Below are 16,292 nucleotides of genomic sequence, written 5' to 3'. Positions count from 1 at the left end.
CTTGATAACTTGACATGACTAACATTACTTTTTACATTACATTACATTGCATTTAGCTGACGCTTTTATCCAAAGCGACTTACAATAAGTACATTCGACCAGGAAGACACAACCTTGAAGAAAACAGAATCATATAAGTACATCAGGTTTCATAGAGCCAAACATTTCAAGTGCTACTCAACTGGCTTTAGATAAGCCAGTCCTTTATTAGTATATAAGTGCTTTGTTAATAAATCTATCGCTTGAAGTGGAGTCGAAAGAGATGAGTTTTCAGTTTGCGCCGGAAGATGTGCAAGCTATCTGCTGTCCTGATGTCAATGGGGAGCTCATTCCACCATCTTGGAGCCAGGATAGCAAACCCACGTGTTTTTGCTGATGGGAACTTGGGTCCCCCTCGCAGCGAGGGTGCAGCGAGTCGTTTGGCTGATGCAGAGCGTAGTGCACGTGCTGGGGTGTACGGTTTAACCATGTCCTGGATGTACGAAGGGCCAGATCCATTCGCAGCATGGTAAGCAAGTACCAGTGTCTTGAAGTGGATTCTAGCTGTTACCGGAAGCCAGTGAAGGGAGCGGAGGAGCGGAGTAGTGTGGGAGAATTTAGGAAGGTTGAAGACCAGACGAGCCGCTGCATTCCGGGTGAGCTGCAGAGGTCGGATGGCACATGCAGGTAGACCAGCCAGGAGGGAGTTGCAGTAGTCTAGGCGTGAGATGACGAGAGCCTGGACCAGAACCTGCGTCGCTTTCTGTGTCAGCTGGGGACGTATCTTCCTGATGTTGTAAAGCGTGTATCTGCAGCAACGGGTTGTAGCAGCGATGTTTGCAGTGAAGGACAGGTTGTTATCTAGGGTCACACCCAGATTCCTTGCAGTCTGAGTCGGGGAAACAACTGAGGTGCCGATGTTGATTGTTAGGTCAAGAGTGGGACAATCTTTTCCCGGAAGGAAGAGCAGCTCAGTCTTGTCAAGGTTGAGCTTGAGGTGATGAGCAGACATCCACTGAGAGATGTCAGCTAGACAAGCAGAGATGCGTGCGACTACCTGGGTCTCTGAGCGGGGAAAGGACAGAATTAATTGGGTGTCGTCAGCGTAGCAGTGGTATGAAAAACCATGCGGGCTAATGACTGATCCGAGCGAGTTTGTGTACAGGGAGAAGAGGAGGGGACCAAGAACAGAGCCCTGAGGGACCCCTGTAGTTAATTGACAAGGGTCGGACTCAAACCCTCTCCAAGTCACCCTGTAGGTACGGTCTTTGAGGTATGAGGTGAGGAGGGAAAGTGCAGAGCCTGAAACTCCAAGTTTTTGGAGAGTGCGAAGGAGGATCTGATGATTCACCGTGTCGAATGCAGCAGACAGGTCCAACAGGATGATGACAGAGGAGAGGGATGCAGTTTTGGCAGTGTGCAGTTCCTCCGTGACAGCAATGAGAGCAGTTTCTGTGGAATGACCTGCCTTGAAACCAGACTGGTGCGGATCCAGAAGGTTGTTCTGATGGAGATAACAGGAGAGTTGTTTAAAGACAGCGCGTTCAAGTGATTTAGACAGGAACGGGAGTAGAGAGACAGGCCTGTAGTTTATAACATCTGACGGGTTGAGAGTGGGTTTCTTTAGGAGAGGGTTTACTCTTGCCTCCTTGAGACTGTTTGGAAAGTGACCAGAAGTTAGAGAAGTGTTGATGAAATGGGTGAGAAACGGTAGAATATCAGGAGCGATAGTCTGAAGTAGGTTCGAAGGGATGGGGTCCAGAGGACAGGTGGTAGGGCGGGCAGAGGTAATGAGGGTAAGAACCTCACTTGGAGAGAGAGGGGGAAAGGAGGTTAGTGTGTGGGTGGAAGGAGGGTCTGGTGACACAGCGGTGAGTAAAGGTGAGTCAGAAAAAGAAGAGCGAATATCATCAACCTTTTTTTCAAAATGGGTAACAAAGTCGCTTGACAGAAGTGAGGAGGGGGGAGGGGCTTTTGGAGGGTCCTAGAGGGTGGAGAAGATGGAAAATAGTTTTTTGGGATTGGAATAGGAAGATTGGATCTTATCTTGAAAGAAAGTGCTTTTTGCCTGAGAGATCGAAGCCGAGAAAGAGGAGAGGAGAGCCTGATAGGTTAGGAGGTCGTCACGGTGTTTGGATTTCCACCGTTTCCGCTCTGCTGCCCTAAGGACGGTTCTATTAGCACACAGTGCATCATTTAGCCAGGGAGCAGGAGGGGACTGACGAGCCTGCCGAGATGTGAGAGGACAGAGAGAGTCCAGAGTGGATGAGAGAGTAGAGAGGATAGTTTCTGCAGCAGAGTTTGGAGGTAGTAGTTGGAACGAGTCCGAGGAAGGGAGGGCTGAGAGCACCGATGAGACAAAGGTAGAGGGGGAGAGGGAACGAAGGTTACGGCGGATAGGTGCAGGATGAGAAGAGATTAGTTTGTTATGTTTGGAAAGGGGTAGAGAGAATGAAATGAAGAAGTGATCGGATTTGTGGAGCGGGTTTACAGAGAGGTTAGAAGTAGCGCAGTTCCTTGAGAATATGAGATCAAGGACATTGCCAGCTTTATGAGTCGGTGGGGATGGAGACAGTGAGAAAGCAAAGGCGGTTAACAGAGATGTTAGTTCGTCTATCTTCCCTGTCTGGAGGTTGAAGTCTCCGAGAAGTACAGCGGGAGGGCCAGTTTCAGGGATGTGAGGAGATTATCTAATTCCTCCAAGAAGTCCCCCAAGGCGCCTGGTGGACGGTAGAGAACAACAATGGTTAATTGTATAGGATGGGTTACTGTGACGGCATGGAATTCAAAGGTGGAAGGAGTGAAGTTAGGTAGCTTGAAGAGGGAAAAGCTCCATTTGGGAGAGAGCAGGAGACCAGTGCCACCTCCTCTGCCAGTTGGTCTGGGTGTATGGGAGAAGGAATATGCTGTGGAGAGAGCTGCTGGGGTGGATGTGTTGAATGGAGTAATCCACGTCTCATGCCCCGGCCACACGAGGACGAAAACGGCCGTTTGCGTTACTGTTTAGTGTCATATAGACCATTCGGCCACACGAGGACGACCGAATACGGCACTAAACGACTGAGGAAATGACAACGGGTCTCAAGGTGGATAGAACGGCATACGCAACGCTCTGGGGGGTCAAACGGCTCCGTGTGTACACCCTATACGAACATGTTCTGATAGTGATAGCAATAGCCCCGCCTCTCCCCACCTCTTCTGCTCACCTCCGCTTACCCCGCGCCATTGCTGATGTGTTTCGCCACCAACAACAACAACAACAACAATGGCGGATCGCAGAGTTGCTATCGTGCTCCGGACGCTACTGACCATGCTACAGTTGTTTGTGCAACATCTACAGCAGACCCTCCATCAGCAAAAACAGGACATGGAGAACATGACCTACATATTGCTAACACTACAGCGGGGAATAACCAGAAGGGCAACCAGGCGAAGATTTTGGGTAAGACCGGGCAGAAGCAGCACTTGTTGGGACAATTTTGTCAATGGCGTTGTCGTGGATGATGAATGGAGGGAGAACTTCCGCATGTCCAGAGCCTCTGTCGTCGCCCTGACCGAAGAACTGCGCCCATATATCGAAAAGAAAACATCCAACATGAGGGCACCGATTGATCCACTGAAAATTGTTGCGTTAATGCTGTATTACCTGAGCGATGGGGGAAGGATGCGGAAGACTGCTAACGCCTTCGGGGTTTCGCGCCAGGCTTTGTCCCTCATTATTAGGCAGACATGCAGAGCGATCTCCATCCACCTGGGTCCAAAATATATCAAGCTGCCTTTTACTGAGCCCGAGACCGCGGATCTGGTTGAGGGGTTCCATTGTGCGCATCGCATGCCACAATGTTTAGGAGCAGTGGACGGAACCAACATCGAAATCAAGCAGCCATCTAACAACTCCACTGACTACATCAATAGGAAAGGCAGATATTCCCTTAATGTACAGGCCGTCTGTGATTACAAATACCGATTCATGGATGTCGTGGTAAAGTGGCCTGGGATTGTGCATGATGCACGGGTCTTTGCTAACTCAAAGCTAAACATGTACTTGAAAACTGGAAAGATCCCTGCTCTGAGAAAACAGATTGTGGATGAGGAGGAGGCCATACCAATGTATCTTCTTGGGGATCCAGCCTACCCGCTGCTGCCGTACCTGATGAAGGAATATGCAACCGGTGGCTCCACAGTTCAGGAACAGTACTTTGGGCTAACTTTGTGTATGGTCATTGAGTGTGCTTTTGGTCGCCTCAAGGCCAGATTTGCTGCACTCAGAAGGCCTATGGACATAAACATGGATGAACTGCCCCATGTCATTTACTCCTGCTTTGTCCTCCACAATTTTTGTGAGGCCAGTAAGGAGGCTGTGGATGATCAATCTGTGGTGGGAATAATTCAAGGTGAAAGGGATGTACAGCCTCCCACACAGAGCAATAGGTATCTCACTGACTGTAATGAGGGGGAGGGAAAGAGAGTGAGGAGAGTGCTTACGGCTTACATTGACCCTTAGGACTACATAAAAGACAGACTGTATTTTTTTACAGTCTGTCTGTAGTATTTTTTTTGGGAAGGTTACTGTGTTAAGATCTAATAAACATTCTTTGTTACATTCACTGTGCAGCTCCTTCAGTGACAGTTTTTGTTGTTGTTGTACTTAGTACTTCTTAATGTATGTAACATTACGCTACAAAATATGTGATTCTCCAATGTTCAAAGTGTGAAATTAAAAATAAAATTGGCTGCAACTACTTCCAGACTTTCTTTGAACATAAAGTGCAACAAATGTGCAAACGCAGTATCATATATATTTATACTTTCCCATAAGGACCCAACGTGGCACGGTGTCACATGAACTTTAATGGTCTGGAAAGCTCCTTATAAAGCTTTAGCCTTTATTTTATCTCATTACATTACATGTCACTTGTTAGATGCTTTTATCCAAAGCGACTTACATACTCAATACTGTGGGCAATTCCCACAGGAGCGATTTGGGGTGAAGCGTCTCAGGGACACAACGACATGTGCAGTGGGGTTTTCTGCCACACGCAACAACAGGCTGGCTAACAGTTGGTTGCTGAAGTTTTTAAAGGAGAAACATATTAAGTGTTACTGAGGGTTAGAAGGGGGGCTTGATATAGTTTCTTTGTCACATTTTAGTACTCTAACTAGGTCTAAATGATTTGTAAAACATAAGTAGTTCATTCTATTTAGACTGATATTGCTGTTGAGATATTATTAATGATATTGGAGGGAGACATTCTTTTTTAACTATCATGTTGGGATTTGTTATACAATATAATACAGTTTTACATCTAAGCAGAGGCTCATGCAATATTAATATCGCACAACCCCTTATTAAGATTCTGATAAAATCACAATTAATTGTTCATGATAACCACTCTCACGCCTCCCTCCCACAATCTCATGAAGTCCCTAACACTGAACAGTCTGGTGGGTCATGGTCCAGGACATGTGATATTGTGTTCCCATACAATAATAAAATGTCTTGGTCAAATTGATATGAAACAACCAATGAGACAAACATCGCTGTGACACTGATGTTCCATCCTGACTTGGAGTGACATATGCACGATTAAAAATATGATTATGATCTGCTCAGTTAATTTAGCTGATTCAATTATATTAAGTTAATATATCCTTTATTCTTCAGTTCAAACAATGTTCAAACCAATTTAAACCAAAAAAGCATCCTCATTAATGAAGTTATGAGTTATTTTACCATTAAAGCCCAATGTGACATTTCAGATATTTGACACTAGGGGGGGGTTATTTATCAGAAATGTGGTCTATATATGTTCTCCTTAATGTTCCCAAAAGTAGAAACGGGTCTGGGTTCTTATGGATTAAACAACTGGCTTACAACGCAAAAAACTGAAGCTCACTGCTTTATCAGTCAACTTGGCCAGTAATAGATATCTCACTGACTGTAATGAGGGAAAGACAGTAAAGAGTGCTGAATAGTGCTTGCGGAGTACATTGACATGAAAGACAAGACTGTTATTTTGCAAGTTTTTTTTATTAAGAACATTTGAAAGAGCTATAATGTCCACATTTCACATGTTCACAGTGCAACAAGGAATAGAACACCTTGACTGGCAACACAAATAGGGACAAACATATTGACTGGAATAAAAAGTTAAATGCTTTCAGTCCACATGTTCACAGTGCAACAAGGAATAGAACACCTTGACTGGCAACACAAATAGGGACAAACATATTGACTGGAATAAAAAGTTAAATGCTTTCAGTCCACATGTTCACAGTGCAACAAGGAATAGAACACCTTGACTGGCAACACAAATAGGGACAAACATATTCACTAAAGCTCGGTGCTTTAATAGTCTTCTGGAAAGAGTGACTGCCTGTAGGAAAACTGAGATGGTTGCCGTGGGGGGTCAGAGGTCATCGTGTGCAGGTGTGGTGTAGAGGGGTTTGGTGTGTAGGCAGGCTGTGGACTTCTATGCCGGTACGGTGACTGTCCCGGGAATTGTCCACCGTTGCGCATGCATGAATTCCCTCATCAGGGAAAAGCCCTCCCGAATGTTATCATTCATCTGCTGAAGGCTTTCCGCGTTGCGGATGGATGTTTGTTGATTTTGCTCCATTAGCTCCACCATCCTCCTTTTTAGTTTGAGGTCCTCCTGCATGGCATGGTCAGCTGGAAGTTTTCTCCTCAGGCGTCACTTCTGTGGCCGTTCAGCTGCACCTTGAATAAACCAGAGCATTTTTTTATTATTACACAATAGGACCATAGCCACCAGATAACATAAGACCAAAGGCATGTTGTGAAATAGCTTTCAATACCTTCTACTTTTAGAAATACAACAGCTTTCAATACCTTCTACTTTTACAAATAAAACAGCTTTCAATACAGTCTACTTTTACAAATACAACAGCCCTCAATACCTTCTACTTTTACAAATACAACAGCTCTCAATACCTTCTAATTTTATAAAGCTTAAACATGTTCAGTTTTTCTGTGGAAGGTACTGTATGTAGTCTGTTAAGCTTGAAATAATGAACATACCTGGAGCAGATCCCTGCGATGCTGTACAACCGCAGCAGCTGGCAGACTTCCGCTAGATTCGCTCGACTCTGGCGAATCGTTGGAACGCTCCAAACTCCGGGGTGAAGTAGATGACTCTTCCAGGTCCCCCGTCTCCATGCCCGACGTAAGGCTGCGCGTAGCAGGCGAGCCACCCCAGACCTCTTCACATAGCTCAAAAAACATGAGCACAACACGTCCTTCAGGCCACTCCGACGCCCAGTGTCCACCGCATGCCTGTACTTCATGCGGATTTGTTTTAGCTTGGCGGCAAGCTGGGCCTTTGTAATGGCGCCCACGCGGTGAGGGAAATCCTTCCCTGTGTCGGTCGTCGGATACTGCGCCTGAAATAAATCGACTATATCGCTATACTTTGACTTGCAGGACTCCCAGTCAGCATTCTCCTGTATTTTAGTCGTTTTGTATTCTAATGTGATCCTAAGTAGAAGTTCTACCTCATCATCAGTCCAAGAAAACAGATCCTTTCTTGCATCAGCCATCTTCTACCTTGTTTGTTTGTTTGTTTTGTGCCTTACACATCCGGGGGGGGGACTTTATACTCGCTGCTTTTGTGGAGGAAGTTACAGCGCCACATACAGGCTCCTGGATATGTACTGCAGCTTCTCCAGCGGTTGGAGCTAAACGGAGCGTTCTCGTGTGGGCAGACACTATCCGGATAGCTATCCGTGTGGACGGAAGCTTGTTTGCGATTACGTTTGCGTTAATCCTATGTGTTTAGCCGTTTTCGTCCTCGTGTGGCCGGGGTCTCAGTGAGAGCAAGGAAATCCAGAGACTGCAGGGAGGCGTAGCCAGATATGGAGTCAGCCTTAGGAACAGCTGACTGGCAGTTCCACAGGCCACCTGAAACTAGATGTTGGATTTCAGTGGAGCATGTGGGATAGATGAGAGCAGGCCGGTTATAGCGATTATGAGATACACGGGGCCAGTGATAATTGCGAGAAGACACATGAACAGGAATGGAGAAAATACACATGATTATAGCATGAGGGGCTAGAAAACTAAAGAAAAGAGAAATAAGACACCAGCTCAATCAGAGTAGGATTTGCCTCCTCTTTGCCTCCCTCGTGACTCCCGCAGGACTCTAATGTATTTGTCAGTCTTTGACTCCCACAGGACTCTAATGTCTTTGTCAGTCTTTGACTCCCGCAGGACTCTAATGTCTTTGTCAGTCTTTGACTCCCGCAGGACTCTAATGTCTTTGTCAGTCTTCGGCTGTCTGACGCTCCAGGAAAGAGCTACCTAAAATGGACGCCTGATTGCTGAGTTCTCACAGCTGTGGGGCCACGCCCCTCTAATTAGTTAACTCTCTACAGCTGATGGGCGACAGTAGACTGGCCCTGCCTATATTGTAATGCAGGCTTGAGTGCCCCTACTGAGACCTGTGTAGCAGGTTTCGCTTGAGCAGATCTGAGATTTAAAATCTCTCAAAAGCGCCGTTTTAGCTACAATAACTACAGAACAATTATACAGAGTAGAATAAATGAAACAGAGAAGTCTAATTAAACAAGAATATAACTTACAGTGGTTGCTGCGTCAATAGGTAAAGTCGTCACCCGGTCCAGATGCACACTCTTTTCTAAAATATATGTTTTTTAGAAGCGTTACTTTGATTTCTTTCATGTTATTTTAAACACATTACTTTTTCATATTTTTTCAACATACTGTGATATTTAGTTTTTTGTCTTTCTCTCCTTTTTCCATTATATTTTTTGAAAAACTACATAGTGATTTCTAGCAAAATACAACATGCAACTAATACATTATACAAAATTACGACTTTTTGCGATATTTTCAACACAATATACTTGTACCTTTTTTTTATAGGGCTTCAAGATATTTTGCATGTCATGCATAAACACGGTGTCATCTTTCTTGAAACTGACGTGCTGTCCGTTTTACAAAACAAGTTATGTTTTCTGCTTCTTCATCCTCTGAATTTTCCTCCCCCGTCCCTCTTCATTCACAACAACAATCAAGGTGGATCTGTGAAATGAAACACCTCTTCCCTAAGCGTGACTTCCCTAATGAGGGCATGCGTCTAGGGCAGTAGGGTCTAAATCGATTGGCCAGATATACTAACATGCAGAGCGTACGGTATGTTTGAAAAAAAGACTAACCATTTATCCAGTTCAAGCTGTCTTTAAGATGTGACATCGCGCACTGACTATTTCCCGTAAAATCGTGACAAACTATTACTTATTCTTAAATGTGATCTCTTGCTGCATGGTTGAAAATGATAGATGAAAAATAACTTTTTTTAAAAGAGTCAAGTTTTTCAAGATCAGATACAGGTCAAGAAAATGCATAGAGGAGGTATGGTGTTGGCTCATTAGCCCTCTCACTCTTCTTAGAATGATCCTGTGCAATTATAGTTAATAAAAGTAATTACACATTAGTTCACAAATCCATACAACTAAAAGAGAATATCCTTAGGTATCACTATTAAAACCTAAATAAGATATTTTGAAAATAACCTCTTTGCAAACAGATACTTCTTGTAGTTAACAGTTTCACAAAAACTTGAAAAGAAACATCCTTAGCCAGCACACACCATTTAAAACAAAACTTGAATCAAGTATCACTATTAAAACCTAAATAAGATCTTTTGAAAATAACCTCTTTGCAAACAGATACTTCTTGTAGTTAACAGTTTCACAAAAACTTGAAAAGAAACATCCTTAGCCAGCACACATCATTTAAAACAAACCCTGAATCAAATCTAGAGAGGACAATAACGTTTTTAGATGTCTTGGTGAGTGAAAATTAATGGCTGTTTTTATTTAATTTGAGCTTATTTCTTTTTAAAAAAAACTAACTTCATCCCTCTCTTCTCATCTCACAGAGAGTGTCTTAATTAACATAGGCATTTACACCCCAGGCTATCTCAACCCCCCCCACATCAAGGGGGGGCTCCAACGTGTGTGTGTGTGTGTGTGTGTGTGTGTGTGTGTGTGTGTGTGTGTGTGTGTGTGTGTGTGTGTGTGTGTGTGTGTGTGTGTGTGTGTGTGTGTGTGTGTGTGTGTGTGTGTGTGTGTGTGTGTGTGTGTGTGTGTGTGTGTGTGTGTGTGTGTGTGTGTGTGTGTGTGTGTGTGTGTGTGTGTGTGTGTGTGTGTGTGTGTGTGTGTGTGTGTGTGAATTGTTCTTAAAGGTAAGGGTTAGATAATTTGGAGAAAACTGAGAGTCTTTTGCAGTCAAACCGGGGAAAATCTGCCACTTTCTCACAGAGCCCCTCCTCCAACACACATGAACGCGCGCATGACCAAAAGAGGGCACGAGACTGTAGGCGTCTGACCCCCGCACTGCTGCTGCATTCGTTTCTTGACTGACGCTACGGACGGATGGCTGTAAATTGTCACAGGCTGATTAACCCCCATTCGAGGCGTCTCTTGCCATTTTTCTTTTTTGAAAAGGTGACTGGGTAAATGGAATTGCTGTCTTGTTATTTCGTTTGAGCGTATTTCTACCTAATTCCACCCCCCACTATTTGTTGGCGTCATAGCCCCGGAAGGGGTAGAAAAGGGGGGATCCTGGGAGGGGGGCTGGGTAGACAGTCTCACACATAACTTCAAAGAGACACCTAGATTAACATCAAAGGTTTATAGCACACCAGTGTGAAGTCACACCGGCCTGTTATAACACTTCACATCAAAGGGCAAACACCAAAGGCTAATTAGATTAGACATCATAATTAGATTAGACGTCATAATTAGATTAGACAACAAAAGGGCTCTGAGGGGGGCCCTACAATAGAACTTCAAAGAGACTTAATCAACACATCAAAGAATTAGACAACAAAGGCGCTAGCCCCCGGGCTAGCTCACATAACACACATCAAAAGGATCTCGAACAAAAGCGCTACACAGGGGGGCATTTCACCCCTAGGGCGTGATGACCCCTCACCCCCACATCAAAGGATGTCGATCAATGGGAGGCGGGACTTAGCTCATTTGCATAATTGGGGGCGTGTCCACCTGTCACTTGTTATGCATACTAATGAGACGAAAGCGGTATCATTACTACTACTCACTCAATCTAGCAAAAATAAAGCTGTTTCAAATCAATGTGTCTGTGTAAACAAAAGCATAACCTTTAGGATGTGTGTTCGTTTGTGAGGCTTGTAGCCCTCACAGGGCTTAACAGGTTAAGAAGTTATGAAGTTGTGTCACTATTGACTAACATCTCTCTTCTGCGTTACACAATGGTTAAGACAAAGCAAAGACAAAGACAAAGCGTGGGATGCTTTGAACAATGAGAGAAATTGTTTCCATTGTAAGTGCGAGATGCTTATCTGCAGCTGAAGGATATTGATAGACCACAAAAGATCACCCACAGGTTGCTGGTTTGGCATGTGACAAATGACCTTAACCCTTGTGTTATGTTCACATTTCGCACCCTTTGGTAATGTTCGGGTCAAATTGACCCGGGACATATTGACCTGGGACATATTTCAGGGTTTAAAAAAAATACAGAACTAAATTCAACATGCACAATTCCTTATATATATATAGTCTTTAACTCATTCCCCAACAATATAAATGAAATATATGATTAGTTTTTGAAAATACTCTTTGCTAGATCAAATGGAAGTGTCCATCGTTTTTTGTGATAAAAATGTAATTTATGTTAAAAAATATACACTGTATACACTGTAATACACTGTAATAAAAACTAAGTTTACATTTTGCTCATGCTTTTCTAGGACACATGTAAAAGAAACATTTTTTCATTAATGTTTATTATTTTTAATCTGTCATATAATAATCAAAGCCCTGAAGGAAATAAAGTAATTTATCAGCAATTGGAACACAAGAACCACATCCAAAAGTATTTGGCTGTGAAATATAGAGAGAATGAAACATCCATATAAATGACATAGAACAGATATAAACACAAAGCAAATAAAAACAATTAACAGTCACTATTCATAAAATACAAATACAGTATATCCGAGAAATATATTGATGAAGTGACGCTGCAGAACATCATGTGAGTCAATGGGCAAGTCCGTTTAGGAAACACATGATGTGCAGAACTTATTCGTGTGTATAGCACAGATGTACTTGTTGCAGTTGCTGCATGTAGTCTGTGTCTTGGAGTCCTTTGAGGGTCCACAGACCTCACAGCTGGCTGTGGGGGTCTTCCAGAAGCTCACTGTGGGGGTCTTCTTCCACTTTATCCTCATCTTCAGAAATGTCTTCCTGTCCCACTTCACCGTGATCCTCTAATGCATTCCACTCACAAGATCTAAAATGTTTATAATGTTCCAGGATAGTTTTGTGTACACACTACAAAGGGTAAAGATCAAGGGAAAAGCTCACTGTGGGGGTCTTCTTCCACATTATCCTCATCTTCAGAAATGTCTTCCTGTACACACACACACACACACACACACACACACACACACACACACACACACACACACACACACACACACACACACACACACACAACACACACACACACACACACACCACACACACACACACACACACACACACACACACCACACACACACACACACACACACACACACACACACACACACACACACACACACACACACACACACACACACACACACACACACACACACACACACACACACACACACACACACACACACACACACACACACACACACACACACTTACACACACACACACACGTGCCCGGGTCAGATTGACCCGAACCTCTTATGAAGGACATAAATGCGGGTGGGCATTTTTTCATAAGTAGAAAAAAATAAAAACAATTCCACATGTCCTTCACTATAAATAGGACCCGGCCATTGAGTTTCAGGTTGAACTAAAATATCCTTATATTTTGTTTTATTCATTGAAAATGGAAATCGGGTCAATTTGACCCGAACACCACACAAGGGTTAAACGGCTTCTCTTATTTGACATGTATGACGCAACAGCGTAGAGTCTAAAGTTGGGACATACTCTTTGTAAATTTCTTCCTGGTTTATGATTATCACTGTTTGTGTAGTTTTTCAGAAGGAAATAAAAGCTGCTCAGTATTCTGAAAGAGCTCATCCAAGCACAACCATGAATCGGCTGATTCTGATTGCAGGTAAGGCCCTACGAAAAGCATGACATGTTTTATACTGTTTTACCTAATATTCACTGACTATTTTTAATTTGAAGGTCTCTGTCTTTCTCTGGGCGGTTTGGGTGAGTTCACATTTGATATTAAGACTGAACATATTTGGTAGCAACTTAACAAAGTGTACTTGTTAAATGTGAAGTATTAATGAATCTGCAATATTAACGAAACAATATAGTCTCCTCCTCCAGACTGGTGTGTTATTTCACCAACTTCTCCCAATATCGTCCCGGCCAAGGGGAGTTTTTAATTCAAAATGTTGATCCGAACCTGTGCACCCACCTGATTTACGCCTTTTCTGGTATAAATAATGCAAATGAGTTGGTCACCGTCGTAATGAATGATGATACACTCTATAAATCCTTTAATAGACTCAAACAGAGGTCAGTTAAACAATGTTGTATCTTTTCCTTTTTTATCTCAGTTAAATGTTGCAGGCAACTAAATGTATATATTCTCACAGTAATCCAGACCTGAAGACACTCTTGGCAGTCGGAGGCTGGAACTTTGGAACAGAAATGTGAGATATTTAGCAAAACGCAATAGCTAAAGATCACTGTATTGCACTTCCTCAAAATCCTGTTTTGTTTCCCTGAAACTTATACCCAGATTCACAAGAATGGCGTCAACACAAGCTAACAGAAATGCATTCATCCAGTCTTCTATCAAACTACTGAGAAAATATAGTTTTGATGGACTTGATTTGGACTGGGAATACCCCGGTGCAAAAAGTAGTCCCCCGGAGGACAAGCAGATATTCACGCTGTTATGCAAGGTCAGATAAAAAAATCACTGTTTTGGTGCACAAGTTGTGTTTATTATGAACCAACATTGACTTCTCCATGATTTATGGTGTACAGGAACTTTTCGAGGCTTATCAGGCTGAGGGAACATCAACTGGCCGGCCGAGTTTAATGATCTCTGCTGCTGTGTCTGCTGGGAAAGGAACCATTGATGCTGGCTATGAAATCGCGGAGATTGCAAAGTACACCAACATGTGACTCAACACATTTTCCCCATCAAGCTTTCATCATGTTTTGGTTGACTTAATGTCACATGATTTTCACCAGGTACCTGGATTTTATTAATGTGATGACGTATGACTTCCATGGCACCTTGGAGAGTGTGACTGGACACCACAGCCCCTTGTACAAGGGATCCCATGAGACCGGGGACAATGTCTACTTAAATACTGTGAGTACAGAGAATCATATTTTATCTGCATCACAAATGTAAAGATGTTGTTCAATGTTAATGCAAAATGTCTCAACGTTTCTTTTTTCAATGCACATTTTCGATTTGCATTCAATTTAAAGCCACGCCCATGCCAGTGTACAATAAATGAAATGCATAAGTATTGTAAAACCGATTTTAAACTTGGCCGAGATGGACATGATGGCATTCTTAAATCCAACAAAGCACAAAGAAGAAAACATTGAAAAATAATAATTTACTTGTAGCAGATCTGATGTTTATATAAACATCAGATCTGTGTTGAGCGATGAGACTAATGTTCCTCATATCATTACAAGATATTTCCATTTCATTTAGCTTTGTTTAAGGTTGAACAATAGTCAAGTCAATGATTTGATTTTAACTAGATAATAATACAAACTGTTCATCTCAATGAGCCCAGCTTCTTCTAGTAAAAGTAGAAGATGGAAACGCCATTCATTTGCATTATCTGGCAGATTTCTGAACATTTCTGTTAACAAATTTGGTTGGAAACTTAGACTTCTGTCCATTTGTTTTTATACAAATTGTAGGACTTCGCCATGCAATATTGGCGGAACAATGGCATACCTGTCGAAAAGCTAAATATGGGCTTCGCAACATATGGCAGGACATTTCATCTGTCCACTCAATCCAGTCAGGTTGGAGCGGCAGCGAGCGGTCCCGCTTCTGCTGGGGCTTTTACAAGAGAGGCCGGAATTTTGTCCTATTATGAGGTGAAACTGGAAACAATTACATGAATGTAACCCTCAGTCTTTGTTGTATTAGTAAGTCTATGTTACTGATTACATTTAACCCTCTTTTCAGATTTGCACTTTTCTTAAAGGGGCCAGTGTTCAGATGATTGAGGACCAGAAAGTTCCATATGCCGTCAAACAGAGTGAGTGGGTTGGATATGACAACAAAGAAAGTTTTGCAACTAAGGTATTCCTTATTTTCTACAAAGATATATTTATACCAAATATGTCTTTTCAGTTAACAAAAGTTCAACGTCTAGGTGCATACATTATTAAAGTGTTTCTGTGCCTATTTATTCAGGTCAGTTACTTAAAGGAAAACAGATTTGGAGGAGCTTTTGTCTGGACTCTGGACTTTGATGACTTTAATGGGCAGTTCTGTGGACAGGGAAACTATCCCCTCATCAGCACCCTCCACTCTCTTATGGCCATAAGTAGGTAGAAATTATATATTGCAAGTGAAAATATGTTGACAGTTTATAACTTCTTATACAGTAATGTACTATTGTTTCTACAGATCCTTCTCCCGCTCCTACTGGAGAAACCCCAAATCCAGTGACTCCGTCTACAAACCCAAATAAGCCTCAGCCCACCACTCGCCCCAACCCAGATCATTTCTGTGCTACAAAGCCTGATGGGGTTTATTCCAAACCTGATGCCCCAAGATCCTTCTACAACTGTAGCCACGGCGTCACCGGGATCATGAACTGCCCGGCTACTCTGGTCTTTAAGGACAGCTGCAAATGCTGTGACTGGCCCTAACAGCTGGCACATTCATTTATGTTACAGAAGGTGTGATAGCTTTAGTGAATATGAAAGTTCATTTTAAAATAGAACTCAGGTTCTTGTGAGACTATTCACTTTTTATTAAATTGAAGATCTACCGTAATTAATTCCCATTAATTACTTTTTTCTGTCTTAAACAGCTGATTCAACCTTTCTCTAATAGATTAAACACACAATTGTCATCCTCAAACATGACTTCTGGGTTTCTTTTCATTATACTGCAACATAAAATATAAATGTAGAGAGGTTTGTGTGCCCTGATGAACCTGGGGGCTGTGTTGTCTGGAACCTTGTGTTCCTGGTAGGGTCTCCCATGGCAAATTGGTCTCAGGCAAGGGGCCAGACTAAGATTGGTTCAAAAGACCTCA

The 16,292-nt window shown here is 42.8% G+C and overlaps 2 protein-coding genes across 2 annotated transcripts; both read left to right on the top strand.

The window, feature by feature from the left end:
- The first annotated feature begins 3,505 nt into the window (after window positions 1-3,505).
- Window positions 3,506-4,483, top strand: LOC117542950 (putative nuclease HARBI1). The gene has a single exon (XM_034210846.1). The coding sequence runs from the start codon at window positions 3,506-3,508 to the stop codon at window positions 4,481-4,483; it is 978 nt and encodes a 325-aa protein (XP_034066737.1).
- Window positions 4,484-13,047: 8,564 nt separating this feature from the next.
- Window positions 13,048-16,114, top strand: LOC117543128 (acidic mammalian chitinase-like). Its single transcript, XM_034211216.1, has 11 exons — window positions 13,048-13,135; window positions 13,210-13,236; window positions 13,347-13,551; window positions 13,632-13,688; window positions 13,778-13,943; window positions 14,029-14,153; window positions 14,239-14,362; window positions 14,935-15,117; window positions 15,209-15,325; window positions 15,440-15,572; window positions 15,656-16,114. Exons 1-11 carry the CDS (start codon window positions 13,111-13,113, stop codon window positions 15,898-15,900), a joined length of 1,407 nt encoding a protein of 468 aa, XP_034067107.1. The 5' UTR covers window positions 13,048-13,110; the 3' UTR covers window positions 15,901-16,114.
- The last annotated feature ends 178 nt before the right edge of the window (window positions 16,115-16,292 follow it).

Source organism: Gymnodraco acuticeps, unplaced genomic scaffold (genome assembly GCF_902827175.1).
Source record: "Gymnodraco acuticeps unplaced genomic scaffold, fGymAcu1.1, whole genome shotgun sequence".
NCBI classification, from domain to species: domain Eukaryota; kingdom Metazoa; phylum Chordata; class Actinopteri; order Perciformes; family Bathydraconidae; genus Gymnodraco; species Gymnodraco acuticeps.
This window is presented reverse-complemented; position numbering and strand designations above follow the sequence as displayed.

Excerpts from the sequence above, each read along its gene's own strand:
- LOC117542950 (XM_034210846.1), top strand. The coding sequence starts at position 3,506 with ATGTCCAGAGCCTCTGTCGTCGCCCTGACCGAAGAACTGCGCCCATAT.
- LOC117543128 (XM_034211216.1), top strand. The coding sequence starts at position 13,111 with ATGAATCGGCTGATTCTGATTGCAG. Across the intron at positions 13,237-13,346 it reads TCTTTCTCTGGGCGGTTTGG|TCTCCTCCTCCAGACTGGTG; the intron begins GTGAGTTCACAT and ends GAAACAATATAG. Across the intron at positions 13,944-14,028 it reads TATTCACGCTGTTATGCAAG|GAACTTTTCGAGGCTTATCA; the intron begins GTCAGATAAAAA and ends TATGGTGTACAG.